Here is a 15,172-nt window from a genome sequence, read left to right as displayed (position 1 = left end):
AAACCCTAACTTGAGGTCAGTTCGGTCTCTTCCTGTCACACAAATACTGAACCAAATGAATTTTCTTTGACCTTGTTTGTATTAAGCAACACTCCAAACCTCCCCCTAACCTAGTGACTGTGCTTTGCCCTCTAAGAGGATCATATAATGTGTGTAAACTTCTATTTTTCATACCAATAAGTTCACTATGTCAAGGCCTTACACACCATAAAAGCCGGTCACGCCGAACCATTAGCAGCTCTCGTGCCGTATTTTCATTACGACGTCGTCTGAACTCAGTGGCCTCTCACGTACTCTGTATGAGGGGATGAGGTATAAATCAGCTTATGTCAGCGAAATATGTGAGAGGCTAATCTGTAGGAGGTCTCAACAAATCAGGCACAAATTTAATGTGCTAAGGTTACTCATTGTCTACCTAAGACACATTATTTACAGCCTCTCAGCAATATTTGGGAGGAAAGCATGTGATTGTTTGAGGAGGATTTTTATGACTATGATCAGTTTGTTTTGGAGGCATCAGTCAAATGAGCTACTGGCCGATGACTGTAAACAACAGCAGCTTAACAACACCATGAGAACCATTTTCCATTAACCTTTTAAAAAACTAGTTTTTTAATCATATCTTGCTCTAGACAGCATCCATCCATCCTTAAACTTGTTTCTTCAGACACCATTATATATACAGTACAACAGTTAATTCTCTGTTGCGGTCAGGCTGATTAACACATGGCATGAACCTACTCTCCCTCCCTCAGTGTGTGAACCTGGACAAGCTGGAGCCCGTGGCTAATGAAGAGCGGTTGGTCAATAAGTCAATGGGTCTCCTGGACAACCAGAAATTCTGGGCAGGAATCGTGTTCCCTGACATCGCCCATAGCAACAGCACCGACCTGCCTCCCAACGTCAACTACAAGATCCGCATGGACATTGACAACGTGGAGAGGACGAACAAGATTAAAGATGGGTAAGCAGACTGCGCATGATTGTTTTAATGTTTGTGACTCTTTGCGGATTTCCTGAGTTTTCTGTTGCTACGAGATTTTTAATCTGTTATGTTGCATTGTAGGTATTGGGACCCTGGTCCCAGAGCAGACCCCTTCGAAGACCTTCGTTACATCTGGGGTGGATTTTCCTACCTGCAGGACGTCATCGAGCATGGAATCATCAGAGCCATCACTGGCAGCAAGGAGAAGACAGGCATCTACATTCAGCAGATGCCCTACCCCTGTTATGTTGATGACATGTAAGTAAACGATGCGGGAAGAAAGCTTCAGATATTTCCCTGCACAGAGGCTGTTTAACTCATTTTTTGTCTCTTCTTTCAGTTTCCTCCGGGTGATGAGCCGGTCGATGCCTCTCTTCATGACCTTGGCGTGGATGTACTCAGTTGCCATCATCATCAAGGGCGTCGTGTACGAGAAGGAGGCGCGGCTGAAGGAGACCATGAGGATCATGGGACTGAATAACGGCACCCTGTGGCTCAGCTGGTTCATCAGCAGTTTAATCCCACTGCTGATCAGCGCTGGCTTGTTGGTGATGTTATTGAAGGTTGGTGTCGGACTCAGGCACACGTCTGCACACGTGCATGCAGGACATCATCACATGAGAATGTCAACAAATTATAGAGAGAAAACTCACTCAGATTCACACTAACATTTGACTTCATAGTCACTCTTGTTTTTCCGTGACCACAATACTTCATTGTCTAAAAATGTTCTCATCCTGTGGAAAACAAGTGATATCATTCTGTTGTAACCTCTCTGCTCTTCTCCCTCTCCACCCTTTTTTTCAGATGGGAAACCTGCTCCCCTACAGTGACCCAGGGGTTGTGTTTCTTTTTCTGGGCTCATTCGGCGTTGTAACCATCATGCAGTGTTTCCTCATCAGCACCCTGTTCTCCCGTGCTAACTTGGCAGCTGCCTGCGGCGGGATCATCTACTTCACCCTCTACTTGCCTTACGTGCTGTGTGTTGCCTGGCAAGACTACGTCGGCTTTGGAGCCAAAGTCATTGTGGTGTGTGGAGGAAATTTGTTCATACTCACATTCACGCAGCACATGCATGCGCCTACATATTGATATACTTTATGCAGTCAGTCATTTCTCCACTAAACTCTGGTTTCTCTGATCTGTTCAGAGTCTGCTGTCTCCCGTTGCTTTTGGGTTCGGCTGTGAGTACTTTGCCCTGTTTGAAGAGCAAGGTGTGGGTATCCAGTGGTCGAACCTGCTGGCCAGCCCTCTGGAGGAAGACAGCTACAACCTGACCACCTCTATCTGCCTCATGCTGTTTGACGCCGTTCTGTATGGAATAATGACTTGGTACATTGAAGCCGTGTTTCCTGGTGAGTCATTGATGAAGTTTACAATTGTGGCATTTTTCTGTTAACTTACTGTTTTTAACCTTACGGTGTATGAGTTAAACGTTATAATATTATTAATTATTTTGAAAATTTCCCATTCCAGGTCAGTATGGTATCCCCAGGCCTTGGTATTTCCCTTTCACAAGAACATACTGGTGTGGGGAGAAAGAAAACAAGAACCTCTCCACCCCTTTGTCGAAAAAGGGTAACGCTGAAGGTACAAGTATTTTCAAATTTAATACCGTTTGTGAAACACTGTCACAAGTATAGAGTTATCTTCACAATCCTTAGCTTACGTCATTGCTAAAAAGTCACTGCCTTAATTTCATCCACAGCTGTGTGTATTGAGGAGGAGCCAGGTCACATCGACCCGGGCGTCTACATCGAGAATCTAGTGAAGGTCTACAGCCATGGAAACAAGCTGGCCGTGGACGGACTGTCCCTTAGGTTCTACGAAGGACAGATCACCTCGTTCCTTGGACACAACGGCGCTGGCAAGACCACAACTATGTAAGATAATACACATATACACAACAAGCACAATACTCCAAGACAAGAGTGATGGGAATTTGTAAAGTTCTCAGCTGAGAAATTGATTGACTGTTGTGTCCCTTGCCGCTTTCTAATAGGTCAATCCTGACGGGGTTGTTCCCGCCCACCTCTGGTACCGCCTACATCCTTGGCAAGGACATCCGCAATGAACTCAGCACCATCCGACAGAATCTGGGCGTCTGCCCCCAGCACAACGTGCTTTTCAGCATGTATGTATGCAGAGCCAAGAAATTAATTCTTACCATGCATTTAGCCTCTTGTGTTTTGTTTATCATGTGATTTGTTGGCTTGCTGTCATCTAGGCTGACGGTTGAGGAGCACATCTGGTTCTATGCCCGGCTGAAGGGCCTGCCGGAGGAGAAGGTGAAGGCTGAGATGGAACAGATTGTGAACGATGTTGGGCTGCCTCACAAACGAAAGTCTCGCACCAGCACCCTGTCCGGTCAGTCAGCTTGTTGTACATTTTGCACCTTCTGTAAGTCCATTTTGAGAGGTGCCATTCTGAATGTTGGTCCCTGTTGTCTTTGTAGGTGGGATGCAGAGAAAGCTGTCAGTGGCCCTGGCTTTTGTTGGTGGCTCAAAGGTTGTGATCCTGGATGAACCTACCGCTGGGGTTGATCCTTATGCACGCAGGGGCATCTGGGACCTGCTGCTTAAATACAGACAAGGTGATGGCAACTACTTGATGTGTTTAATTTCATTCAATTTTCATCAATCATTAGTTGAAAGTCTTGTTGGAAGTTAACATCAATCATCAAACCTTTATTTTAGCCTTGAAAATCACTGGGTTTTCCCTCATTTGCATTGATGTAGAGATACAGAAAAAAAAAATACAGATCAAACAAGATTAAAAGGGAATGAAAACAATAGGATACAATACTCAGCGCTCAGTAAAGCAGGTGCACACTGAAGTGAGGTGGTTTGAGAAAGGGATCTTATAGGGATCTCTTGTAACAAATCTGAAGGCTGAATGATAAGCTGAGTGGTTTGAGAGTGGTAGCAGCAGCATGCCTATAGATTAAATCTAGGACTGATACTGTAGAAAGATTGCCTCGACTATACTTTTCCTAAAATCCAAAGGGAAGCTGGATCTATCCGCTTAAGTTGACTGTGTTTTTCCCTCTCAGGCCGTACCATCATCCTGTCCACTCATCACATGGATGAGGCTGACATCCTGGGTGACAGAATCGCCATCATTTCCCATGGAAAGTTGTGCTGTGTAGGCTCCTCGCTCTTCCTGAAGACTCAACTGGGGACGGGCTACTACCTGACCCTGGTGAAGAGAGACTATGACCTGACACTTCAGTCCTGCAGGAATTCTGCCAGCACTGTCTGCTACAGCAAGAAAACAGAGAAGGTAAAAGAGATGTAACTGGGCAGTGAGTTTTTGAAGGATTAATGATAATTGGTCTCATTTCCTCTCCAGTATTTCTACTGACATACGTAATATAGAGAGGCTTGTTCTTTTTATGTCTGAGTGATAGCTCAGTTCATCTCTCACATTGTGCCTCAAAGCAAGGACTTGACAGATTTTTCTTGTTACAGATTTGAGTCTTTAATTAGTCAAGTAAGACTTGAAAGAAATGTTATGTTAACCTTAATCTCATCTCTTATGTTTAGGAGGACAGCGTGTCAGAGAGCAGCTCAGATGCTGGTCTGGGCAGCGAACCGGAGAGTGAAACTACAACTATTGGTAGGAACTGAATATAAATCAGCAACCATAATAAAGGACAGTTTCATGTGGAATCAACTTGACAAGCCATAAAAGATATTGATCTAATTTTCCTCTCACTAATTCTTTCTGCCCCCCCCCCCCACAGATGTCTCCCTCATCTCCAACGTGATATTCAAGCATGTCCCCGAGGCTCGCCTGGTGGAGGACCTCGGCCATGAAATCACCTATGTCCTGCCCTACCAGTCCGCCAAAGATGGAGCCTTTGTGGAGCTCTTCCACGAGCTTGACGACAGACTCACCGACCTGGCAATATCCAGCTATGGAATATCTGATACCACCCTGGAAGAGGTAGGGAATACTGTTCGATCCCCCACACTCATGCATCCACTGCTGGTTGGAAATTAAATTTTCCGTTTATCCAGAGTGATTAATCTTGTGTCCTTCAACTTTTCAGATTTTCCTCAAAGTGGCAGAAGACAGTGGAGTTGATGCTGTGGAGCTTTCAGGTGAGTAATAATTATCATGCATACGGCAATCCACAGTTATTATAGTGTTAAACAAAATAGAAAACATGAAATTGAGGTGGGTTAAATTCATTTGTCTACTGTCCTGCGGCTACAGATGGAGTCGTGCCAACCAGGACTAGACGTCGTCACGCCTTCGGAGACCACCAGAGCTGCCTGAAGCCCTTCACTGAAGATGACTTTGATTTCAACGACTCTGAAGGTGACCCAGGTAGAACTGCACTACCCACAATGCAGTCAAATGATAGCAACAGTCTTGTTGCTGCCATTTATATATGTTTAGTTTATTTTAAGGAAACTAGATTGATGTTGGAAAGCAGTGCCAATAAAGTTGCCATAGCAGGCAGTTATTATTAGCAATGTGGCAAAATCAGGACAGACACTTACAATGTTGCAAGTTTGCTCATGTGTATCATGGCGTCTGTGTCCAGAATCCCGTGAGACCGACTGGCTCAGTGGAACAGATGGCAAAGGTTCATACCAGGTCAAAGGCTGGAGTCTGAAGAGGCAGCAGTTTGTTGCATTACTCTGGAAACGATTTCTCTATGCCCGACGCTCCAGGAAAGGCTTCTTTGCTCAGGTACACCGATGCTCTGTTCACTGCATGTGTAGAGGAAACCGACTTGCTTCAGCAGTGCAACTGTTTTTCTTTCTGAATCTCATAATGAAGCAGTAGCTCTGAGTTGTAACTGATTTCATGTGTGTTCAGTGTAATAAATCTTTATTGTGTTATTTTTCAGATCGTCCTCCCCGCAGTGTTTGTATGTATTGCCCTGGTGTTCAGCCTGATCGTTCCTCCTTTTGGAAAGTACCCCAGTCTGGCTTTGGATCCCAGCATGTATGGAGAACAGTTTACCTTCATCAGGTGAGAGCTTGTCCTCTGTCTCTTTCCTGTTTTTCACCCATTTATTGTCAAAGCAATAATATGATACCTCAGCAGTTATATGTCAAACCGCTTCCTAAACTTGAACTCACCTCAATATTTCTCATATCCTGTTAAAATTAGAAACGAATCAGCACATTTTCCAAAAGAGCTGTGTTGTTTCCATCTAAAAACTGCACAACTGATAAAATATGTAAAAGGTTACCTAACTTACATTCACGTGTTATCTAACTGATGAATTTTAATCTCACTGACTAAGTAGGGAAAAATGCTGAAACTGCACTGAATACAATCATGGCATGGATTTGCAGTAACAGTTATAATGCAGCTGTGAAACTCTGAATATTCCTTTCTTCGGTGACAGAAGGATGAACAACTAATGTTATTTTATGGCATATCTGTGTCTTTGTAGTAATGACATGCCTGAGGACCCCCACACCAATAAACTGCTGGGAGCTCTGACAGAAAAACCAGGATTTGGGACTCGTTGCATGGAAGGAGAGCCTATACCGTGAGTTTTTTACAATTGTGAAAAGTTAGAACATAGAAATATAAAGAGCTGGAGTTGTTGTCTATATGGTATATGGCAATTTTACTGGTCAGTGTTCTCAAATACAAAATTGTCTCAACTCTACGCTCTAGGGACACACCCTGCAGTGCAGTACAGGACGAGTGGTCAGTCCCAGAAGTCTCTCAAAGTGTGAAGGACTTGTTTGACGAAGGCAACTGGACCATGGAGGACCCGTCTCCCTTGTGTGAGTGCAGCTGTGGAGGGCGCAAGAGGATGCTGCCAGAGTGTCCAGCGGGTGCCGGCGGACTGCCACCACCACAGGTTGGTAACACTAAACATTTATGAAGTCAGAATTGTCAATCATCACAAAAAAACACTTCCTCTGACAAATACAAATAAATCACAAAGAAATGTGAACTCACTTTTTTTCTGTTTATGTCTCCAGACGAAAATCAGTGACACAGACACTCTTCAGAATTTGACTGGCAGAAACATCTCAGATTATCTGGTCAAAACCTACGCACAGATTATTGGCAAGAGGTAAGAATTATCCTGCGCATTTGTGTTAATTCTGGCTTCAATGTGTCATTTCTTGGTCAAGGAATTATTAACCGTTAAATGTTTTTCTTCTCTTACAGCCTGAAGAACAAGATTTGGGTCAACGAGTTCAGGTACGTTATCTGACACTGCATGTTCCATCTTCAGTTTACTGGCATATCGATAATATTGAGCTAAGTGCAGCAGCTCTGTCATGTCCTTCACTGGTGTTAAAATGACTGTGCTCTCCACAGATATGGCGGATTCTCCCTGGGGGCCAGGAATTCTCACATGCTGTCCAATAGAGATGAAATCGACGATGCCATCGCAGAGCTAAGAAGGCGTTTCCGCCTGGAGAGGGTAAGTGATTTCACCTCAGTATCATTTTACATGCTACACCTAACAGGCCTCTGGAAGCTAAGCTAATTAATGGGCTAAATTTAACTGCTGCAGTTTAAACTGTTGAGGATAAAACAATAGCTCTGGTAATCAGGGAATCATTTTAGCATTTTTATGTTTTGGTAATTATTGGCGAAGTGCAATGTGATTTGATCAGCTCAAGTTATTGCAGGTTTTAACAGTGTCAATTACCCATTAGCTAAAGAGGTTTCTTTCTTTCTTTCTATCTCTCTCTCTCTCTCTCTCTCTGCCTCACCCACCCACCAGGGGACTGCAGCAGATCGTTTCTTTGGCAGTCTATCCAGTTTTATCCAAGGACTGGACACCAAGAATAATGTCAAGGTTAGTACAAACACACAGACACACACAGTTCATGCCCTTTTTTTTCTTAATTCTCACTCATGTACACCTCGTACTTCTTTTTTTTTACTTTTCTCAGAGCAAGAATCTTCCTGTAAATTCTACCTTTAAAAAAAAAGTACACAAAGCAATAAAACAATGATTGCAGCAGTCACAACCTAAGCACATCTACAATACTCATGCGAATATAAAAGGAGCTCATTAATGCTGAACAAAGAAAGGCATAGAACTGGGGCTGAAGAGCAAATCAGTGCAAAGTAAATCATTTAGTGGGAACAGAGCCACTTTTCAAAGACAAAATCTTCCACTTTTTACTTCGATCCTCAAGCTTGTAATTTCCCTCCAGGCTGCTCTGTTTTTCCCCAGAGGCTACAGAGACTAAAATGTCACATCTGCTTCTCTTTTCTTCAGATCTGGTTTAACAACAAGGGCTGGCACAGCATCGGTTCCTTCCTCAACGTGATGAACAACGGCATCCTGCGGGCAAGTCTGCCAGCCGGCAAAGACGCCACAAAGTTTGGCATCACTGCCTACAATCACCCACTCAACCTCACCAAGGAGCAGCTGTCCCAGGTCGCACTGTGAGTATTGGGTTACATTTGGAAATCCTGTCATTTCTTAACGGTTTTCTAAAGATGCCATCGTGTCTCATTCTCGTTTGCTCTTTTTTTCTTTCACTCAGGATGACGACATCAGTGGATGTGTTGGTGTCCATCTGCGTGATCTTCGCCATGTCTTTTGTCCCTGCCAGTTTTGTGGTTTTCCTCATCCAGGAGAGAGTGAACAAGGCGAAACACATGCAGTTCATCAGTGGAGTGCAGCCTTTCCTCTACTGGTTGGCCAACTTCGTCTGGGATATGGTAAGACAGTCCAGTTCACAGCCAGTCACACTCTTTGTTCAACTGGCTTCTCTCAAAACTGAACAAGAAATTAAAGAGAAGAGTCAAAGTCAATTACAACATAATGTCTTTTTTTATCTCTTTGAAGCTTATGAATCCCCCTTTTCTTCTTCTCTTGCAGTGCAACTACATTGTCCCAGCTACACTCGTTATCATCATCTTTGTGTGTTTCCAACAAGACGCTTACGTCTCCTCCACCAATCTGCCTGTGTTGGCTCTGCTGCTGTTGCTCTACGGGTGAGTTGGACTCAAGTTCACTTTGAGTCATTTTTCCTTCTTTCAGAATTTTCTCACCTGAAATGATCTTTGCGTCTCCTTCCAGATGGTCGATCACCCCTCTGATGTACCCAGCCTCGTTTTTCTTCAAGATTCCCAGCACTGCCTACGTGGTTCTGACCAGCGTTAACATACTGATAGGAATCAATGGCAGCGTCTCCACGTTTGTACTGGAGCTGTTTGGGAGCAATGTGAGTAACGGCTTCATTGGAGTAGTCAATCGATTGATTGTTGATTCAAAAACAGGAAGGATGATTAAACTGGATTTGATATTAACTGTAGATGTTGACTTCACTCCCGTTTCAGGAGATCGGTGGTATCAACGACATCCTGAAGAACGTGTTCCTCATCTTCCCGCACTTCTGTCTGGGCAGAGGACTGATTGACATGGTGAAGAATCAGGCAATGGCTGATGCTTTGGAGAGATTTGGTAAATACAGCATGACTCTACAAACAAGTGCCCTGTATTCTTTATGTTAATAAAATGTTATTGTATTGGTTTTGACAAGGTATTCAAGAGCATTTTCTCAAAGTGCTGAAACATTGGTTCTGTTGCAGGTGAAAATCGATTCCGCTCCCCTCTGGCCTGGGACATGGTTGGAAAGAACTTGTTTGCAATGGCCATAGAGGGCGTCATCTTCTTCTGCATCACTGTCCTCATTCAGTACCGCTTCTGCATCAAGGCCAGGTGGGTGAAACGTGTACTTTTGTATTCTACAGATTCATTTAACATCCCTTCTCCGCATAACACAGAATACTGAAGACCTCATATATGTCTTCATAACTCAATAATTTACACACAAAGTCTGTCTTAAATGTGACCTCTTCTCACTTTGCTGCCTGTGATCTTCCAGGTCATCCACCAGTCATCTAAAGCCTATCGGTGAGGAAGATGAGGATGTGGCCAGAGAGCGACAGAGGATCTTGAGTGGAGGGGGACATACAGACATCCTAGAGCTCAGACAGCTTACCAAGATTTACAAGCGGAAACAGAAGCCAGCAGTGGACCGGCTGTGTGTTGGCATCCCCCCTGGAGAGGTACGACACAGATTCAGACTCCTACACTTGTTATACCTGAGTGTTGAAGGGCTGTTTTCAAATGATTACCAGCTAATATCTTGAGTTTTCTAAGACTGGGTAAAGGAGAAAGCCCTACATATCTTTGAAAATTGAAGTTACTTGTTTTCCTGCAGTGCTTCGGTTTGCTGGGGGTGAATGGAGCAGGAAAAACCAGCACCTTTAAGATGCTGACAGGCGACTCTGATGTGACCGGTGGGGAGGCCTACCTTGCTGGCAAAAGGTGAGGACACATCATATCACAAAGGAAAAATACTGTACTTCCAATCATTTGTTGTATGCTAGATAAAATATTCTCCCTTGTAGCCTGTCTGATTCACAAGGAATTGGGAAATTCCCCTGCATCATTGAGATGACTTAATAAGGCTCTTCTTTATGTTCATTCTAGTGTGAACTCTGAGATAGACGAAGTGCATCAGAACATGGGCTACTGTCCTCAGTTCGACGCGATCAATGATCTGCTAACCGGCAGAGAGCATCTCGAGTTTTACGCCATCCTGAGAGGAGTGCCTGAGAAGGAAGTCTGTGAGGTCAGCAACAAACAAACACACACTACACGTGCATAAATGGACTGTATTGTTTTGTTGGTGTTGTTATGTATAAATTGTTCTTAAAATCCTATATTAGATATGAGATATGCCAATAAACAATAGAAACACAGTGCATGTATGTATACAGTATATTGTGTGGTTGTAATCAAAGCATTATCCCGTCCACCAGGTGGCAGAGTGGGGCATCCGAAAGCTGGGGTTGGTCAAATATGTGGACAAGTCAGCCGGCAGCTACAGTGGAGGAAACATGAGGAAACTGTCAACTGCAATTGCACTCATAGGAGGACCACCTGTTGTGTTTCTGGTCAGTTACACGAATAACAATATTATAATATAATTAATACTTTATTTATATTTTATTTCATATACAGTGTAGCAAGGTCACATGTAAAGGCCAGAGTTTCTGAGGACATGAGACTATGTACAGCACTGTATTCTAGCAGCAGCAGCTGAATATCTTCTTTTTGCTGTGCACAGGATGAACCAACAACAGGCATGGACCCTAAAGCACGGCGAGCCTTATGGAACGCCATCCTCAGCATCATCAAAGAGGGACGATCTGTAGTCCTGACCTCTCACAGGTTAGACTCACTGTCCGAACTACATCCATTTAACTGTACAACTGCAACTGCAACTGCACACCAAACACCATAAACTTCTTTTTGCATCTAATAGAGAATTTCTTCCCTTTCATCCTTGTTAGTTTCTGTATTTTCCCCAATGTGACTAACCTCACCTTGGTGTTTCTTACAGTATGGAGGAGTGTGAAGCACTTTGCACCAGGATGGCCATCATGGTCAATGGCAGGTTCCGCTGCCTGGGAAGTGTACAACACCTCAAAAACAGGTAGGAACACACACCTGAGCAACAGCACACAACTACAAACATAATAATTCACAACGCCGCATATATTTTGATAATAATTTCACATACAGAAATATTTTTAAGTGTTCCCCCTTTAGATCTTAAGGTTAGTTTATTTCTGTGTAAGTATTCTAACTTAGAGAAACTAGATTATCTCTAGGCCACGAGGGAGATGTGAAAAGAACAAAGTTGTCTTCATGTTACCACATCAGTTTGATAAAATAGTCCTATCCCTCTTTTCCCTCATTAGATTTGGTGATGGTTACACCATCATTCTGCGGGTGGCGGGGCCGGACCCAGATCTTCGGCCGGTGATGGATTTCATCGAGCACGAGCTTCCAGGCAGCACACTGAAGGAAAAACACCGCAACATGCTGCAGTACCAGCTGCCGTCATCCCTCACCTCCCTCGCCCGCATCTTCTCCCTGCTCTCCAAGAACAAGGAGGCACTCAGCATAGAGGACTACTCCGTCTCTCAGACCACTCTAGACCAAGTAAGCAAATTTACCTGTGGCTCTAAATAGATTTCATGTCATCTTCAACTTTAGCAAAGACTTATTCCTCTCCCTTGTCCCCCTCCTCCCCCACAGGTGTTTGTAAATTTTGCCAAGGACCAAAGTGATGAGGACCATTTGAAAGACGTCCATCTGAACAAGAGAGACGCTGTGGTAGTGGACTTCTCCCAGCTAAATTCCTTCCTCACGGACAACAAGACAAGGGAGAGCTGCGTCTGATTGCTCAACACAGCATCACTGGGAGTTGCTCTGCTTCCCCCACACCTCCCCTGACCTCAGAAAGTATGGACCACTATCCTGAGGGGGAGACTGAACATGTTCAATTTTTTTTATTTCTATTTTTTAGTCTTTTTTAATTGTTATCATTTCTCAGTGGACCTGCACATCAGAAGCGCACAGCCTCTTGAAAAAGGCAGAGACTGCAGGTATCGTGACAGACACTGAAACAATGAAAACTCAATGCAAATCAATGCAAGACATATATAAATATATTTAAAATGAGAAGATATTCCTGTGAGGGTTGGAGACTGGTGCTTCTCCTTCACTATGTGGACAGAGAGAGAGAAAAAGACTCAGAACACTTGAAGAACAGCAGGATTACAATGCTGTCAGACTGGAAAATGGACAAGGCATCGGGGATGAAAGAAAAAAATATCTCATTTTTGATCCCCAATCCTAGAAGTAGTTTGCAGTAGTCAGTGGGGCTGTGTACGTGCTACTCTTGTCATGAAAACAGCAGCATAAAGCAAACAAACCCAAGTTTGGATCATTCACTGCCAACTGCTACAAGATGGACTGACTGACTGACTGACTGACTGGTTTTTTATTCAGGGTCAAACTTCTCTCAATCTCACTTCGTTACCAAGCACAGTTGTTTTGTAATGGAGGTGATGGTAAAAAAAAAAAAAAAGCATTTTCAATCCAAGTGATTTCAGTCAGAAACATGCTATCATGCAAAATTATTAATTTTTACTAATTAGATTTTTTAAAGATAATTTAATTGTATTTGACAAATATAACCTCTGTGGAGTTTTTTTTTTCCTTTTTTGGATAACAATTAAGATTGATAACCAAGTTGTCTTTTTTATTATTTGTTGTTCTTTTGTCCTTGACATCGTCCAGCACAGTGCCTATACTGTATCATGGTGGAGAGAGAAATCTGAGCACTCCATTAAACACAACAATGTACGTAGGCTGCCAAGGAATGTATAAGACAGATACCAACAGACATCAAAGCACAAAAAGGAGCTTTTTGTCCAGATGACGAATGAAAACTTGACTGTTTTTTTTTTTTTAATCGGTGTCCTTTATTGTCATAAAACAAAACAAAACAAAACAAACAAAAAAAAAAAACATGTGGTTGCTTGATGTCTGTACAAGATGTGCAGTCTCCTGTACTGGCTTGTGTTTACTCACCCTGCCCTCTTTAAGCGGAACTGAGCGATAATCACAACGGACACAAGAAAGCTGAGGATTGTTGAGGAGTTTTTTGAAAGTTCATTGGACACGTATGCATGCTTTCCACTGGCGAACACGCCTCGACTATCGGCACCTCTGTGTTTGCCAAAGCATGCCGTCAGATCAGCTTGTAAAGGACTGAACTCTGCTTCATTGTTGTTGGATTACTGGCACATAAATATATATATGGAGAGTCTACATCCAAATTCTGTTGTAAAAAAAAATGTGATTTTAGTGGTGAGATGAATCATGTGGAAATGTTCTTGAAGCTACAGTTCCCATACAACGAGGAGACGCTTCTAGTAATGTACTTTTATACATGTGAGGGCATGATAGGAGTGTTTTAGACCTGAGCCAGCACCGATGTGGATATTATGTACAGTAGCAATTGTGTGATGTCAAGTTTAAAAAAAAAGAAAAAGAAAAGAAAATGTTACCAGTGGAGTGAACAAAAAGTTATCTGTGCCAAAATGGAACTGAATATGTATCTTAAATCAACCAGCATAATTGTGAGGAGGCAACTGTTTTGTCAAGTTTAACTTGTGCTTTCATTTCAAATTTTCTTTCTATTTTTCTATCAGCTCCGAACAGAAGTCCTCTTTTCATTTTCAGCAGCTCGAAAAACTGATTCTGTGATATACACGCTCGTTCAGTCAGTTCAGTCTTCATTAGACTACTTGTTGTTTCTATCTTCTAGTGATGTTGCCAAATTCCAACCTTTCTGTCTGTTCTCATTAATAAGCTGCCACAGTGAAGTTAACTGTACTGTCACTAACTCAAATTTTACACACGAGGTTAAGATACATATTATGTTTCCAGACCCAGTCAATAAGCCAGACCACTCATAAACAGGGACCACGTCAATTAGAGTTGTGCTTGCGATGCTTTATATTCCAAAAAAAAAAAGAAACCATATCCAGGGTTTAAATTGATTAGATTGTCACTACGGGTGCTCTATGTCATACGGAATCTTGGAGGGCGGTGTCCGTTATCTCGGGGATCTAGTAACAGTCGTGGGGCTTCAGGCTGACCCTTTTACCAACACTGAGGGTCTGAGCCAGAAACCCACCTTCACCCCTCTTTTAAAAGTGAGCACTTTATTGGCTTAATAGCCGTTCGTTTCAAACATGTAGAAGTAGGGATTTGGATAAGTGGTAAATTAAATATTTAACAACAAATCTCTGCACTGGAACAGAAACAGGTAATGATTCAGACAAATTGAAGCTACACCGCTGCATTTAAAGATTTGTTTGAAACTGGAATCAGAGGATGAGGGATTCCATGTGATTGAGAGAAAAGAGTGAAATGAGTAAAAAGTAGAGACATAAGTGCGATAAAGAGAGAAAAGTGAAACAGTACAAAGGTGGTGATTTTATTTCTCTTCTTGTGCTCTATATTATTCTTTGTTTACATTTTTAAGTATTAAAATAACAGTTTGAGTCTGTTACCCATTGTGTATAGTTACTCTTTACATTAATAAAAAATAAAATAAAAAATAACACATTTTGAATGATGTCTCCTTATTTGATCATTTTTGTGCCATGGTACTTTTGTGTAGTTGAGAGCCAGACACAAAAAAGCTAATGTGGGTTTGTCAAATGGAAGTTTGTAGCTACTGACTAAACAAAGGATATGTTTACGGTATGTTTGGGCGTGTGTGTTAATGTGTGCTGATGACTATGAGTTTCTAGATTGTGCATGTGATTGTGTGTCTACTTTCACCTGCTGTGTTC

The 15,172-nt window shown here is 42.6% G+C and overlaps 1 protein-coding gene across 2 annotated transcripts in view; it reads left to right on the top strand.

Annotated features, from left to right (window-relative positions):
• The window catches only part of LOC146991463 (phospholipid-transporting ATPase ABCA1-like), a 33,437-nt gene extending 19,567 nt beyond the window's left edge, over window positions 1–13,870 (top strand). The window contains exons 12-48 of one of the 2 annotated variants that reach the window (XM_085773222.1): window positions 756–964; window positions 1,067–1,243; window positions 1,326–1,548; window positions 1,793–2,014; window positions 2,136–2,340; window positions 2,462–2,575; window positions 2,694–2,868; window positions 2,988–3,119; window positions 3,213–3,352; window positions 3,441–3,578; window positions 4,038–4,267; window positions 4,531–4,603; window positions 4,731–4,933; window positions 5,040–5,091; window positions 5,207–5,311; window positions 5,541–5,689; window positions 5,850–5,974; window positions 6,405–6,503; window positions 6,635–6,824; window positions 6,949–7,043; window positions 7,142–7,174; window positions 7,295–7,400; window positions 7,707–7,781; window positions 8,211–8,380; window positions 8,482–8,659; window positions 8,820–8,935; window positions 9,021–9,165; window positions 9,281–9,404; window positions 9,533–9,662; window positions 9,829–10,012; window positions 10,168–10,274; window positions 10,440–10,581; window positions 10,772–10,906; window positions 11,080–11,183; window positions 11,356–11,448; window positions 11,717–11,960; window positions 12,057–13,870. In XM_085773222.1, the coding sequence (XP_085629348.1) occupies window positions 756–964; window positions 1,067–1,243; window positions 1,326–1,548; window positions 1,793–2,014; window positions 2,136–2,340; window positions 2,462–2,575; window positions 2,694–2,868; window positions 2,988–3,119; window positions 3,213–3,352; window positions 3,441–3,578; window positions 4,038–4,267; window positions 4,531–4,603; window positions 4,731–4,933; window positions 5,040–5,091; window positions 5,207–5,311; window positions 5,541–5,689; window positions 5,850–5,974; window positions 6,405–6,503; window positions 6,635–6,824; window positions 6,949–7,043; window positions 7,142–7,174; window positions 7,295–7,400; window positions 7,707–7,781; window positions 8,211–8,380; window positions 8,482–8,659; window positions 8,820–8,935; window positions 9,021–9,165; window positions 9,281–9,404; window positions 9,533–9,662; window positions 9,829–10,012; window positions 10,168–10,274; window positions 10,440–10,581; window positions 10,772–10,906; window positions 11,080–11,183; window positions 11,356–11,448; window positions 11,717–11,960; window positions 12,057–12,200 (5,286 nt within the window). In that variant the 3' untranslated portion in view covers window positions 12,201–13,870. Of the gene's footprint in view, window positions 1–755; window positions 965–1,066; window positions 1,244–1,325; window positions 1,549–1,792; window positions 2,015–2,135; window positions 2,341–2,461; window positions 2,576–2,693; window positions 2,869–2,987; window positions 3,120–3,212; window positions 3,353–3,440; window positions 3,579–4,037; window positions 4,268–4,530; window positions 4,604–4,730; window positions 4,934–5,039; window positions 5,092–5,206; window positions 5,321–5,540; window positions 5,690–5,849; window positions 5,975–6,404; window positions 6,504–6,634; window positions 6,825–6,948; window positions 7,044–7,141; window positions 7,175–7,294; window positions 7,401–7,706; window positions 7,782–8,210; window positions 8,381–8,481; window positions 8,660–8,819; window positions 8,936–9,020; window positions 9,166–9,280; window positions 9,405–9,532; window positions 9,663–9,828; window positions 10,013–10,167; window positions 10,275–10,439; window positions 10,582–10,771; window positions 10,907–11,079; window positions 11,184–11,355; window positions 11,449–11,716; window positions 11,961–12,056 lie in introns of both variants that reach the window. The other variant, XM_085773214.1, reaches the window with a different exon arrangement.
• Window positions 13,871–15,172: the final 1,302 nt, after the last annotated feature.

Source organism: Trachurus japonicus, chromosome 1, assembly GCF_045865225.1.
Source record: "Trachurus japonicus isolate A0001 chromosome 1, Traja_1.0".
NCBI lineage: Eukaryota > Metazoa > Chordata > Actinopteri > Carangiformes > Carangidae > Trachurus > Trachurus japonicus.
Note: the sequence above shows the minus strand (reverse complement) of the source record. Positions and strands in the feature narration are given on the sequence as shown.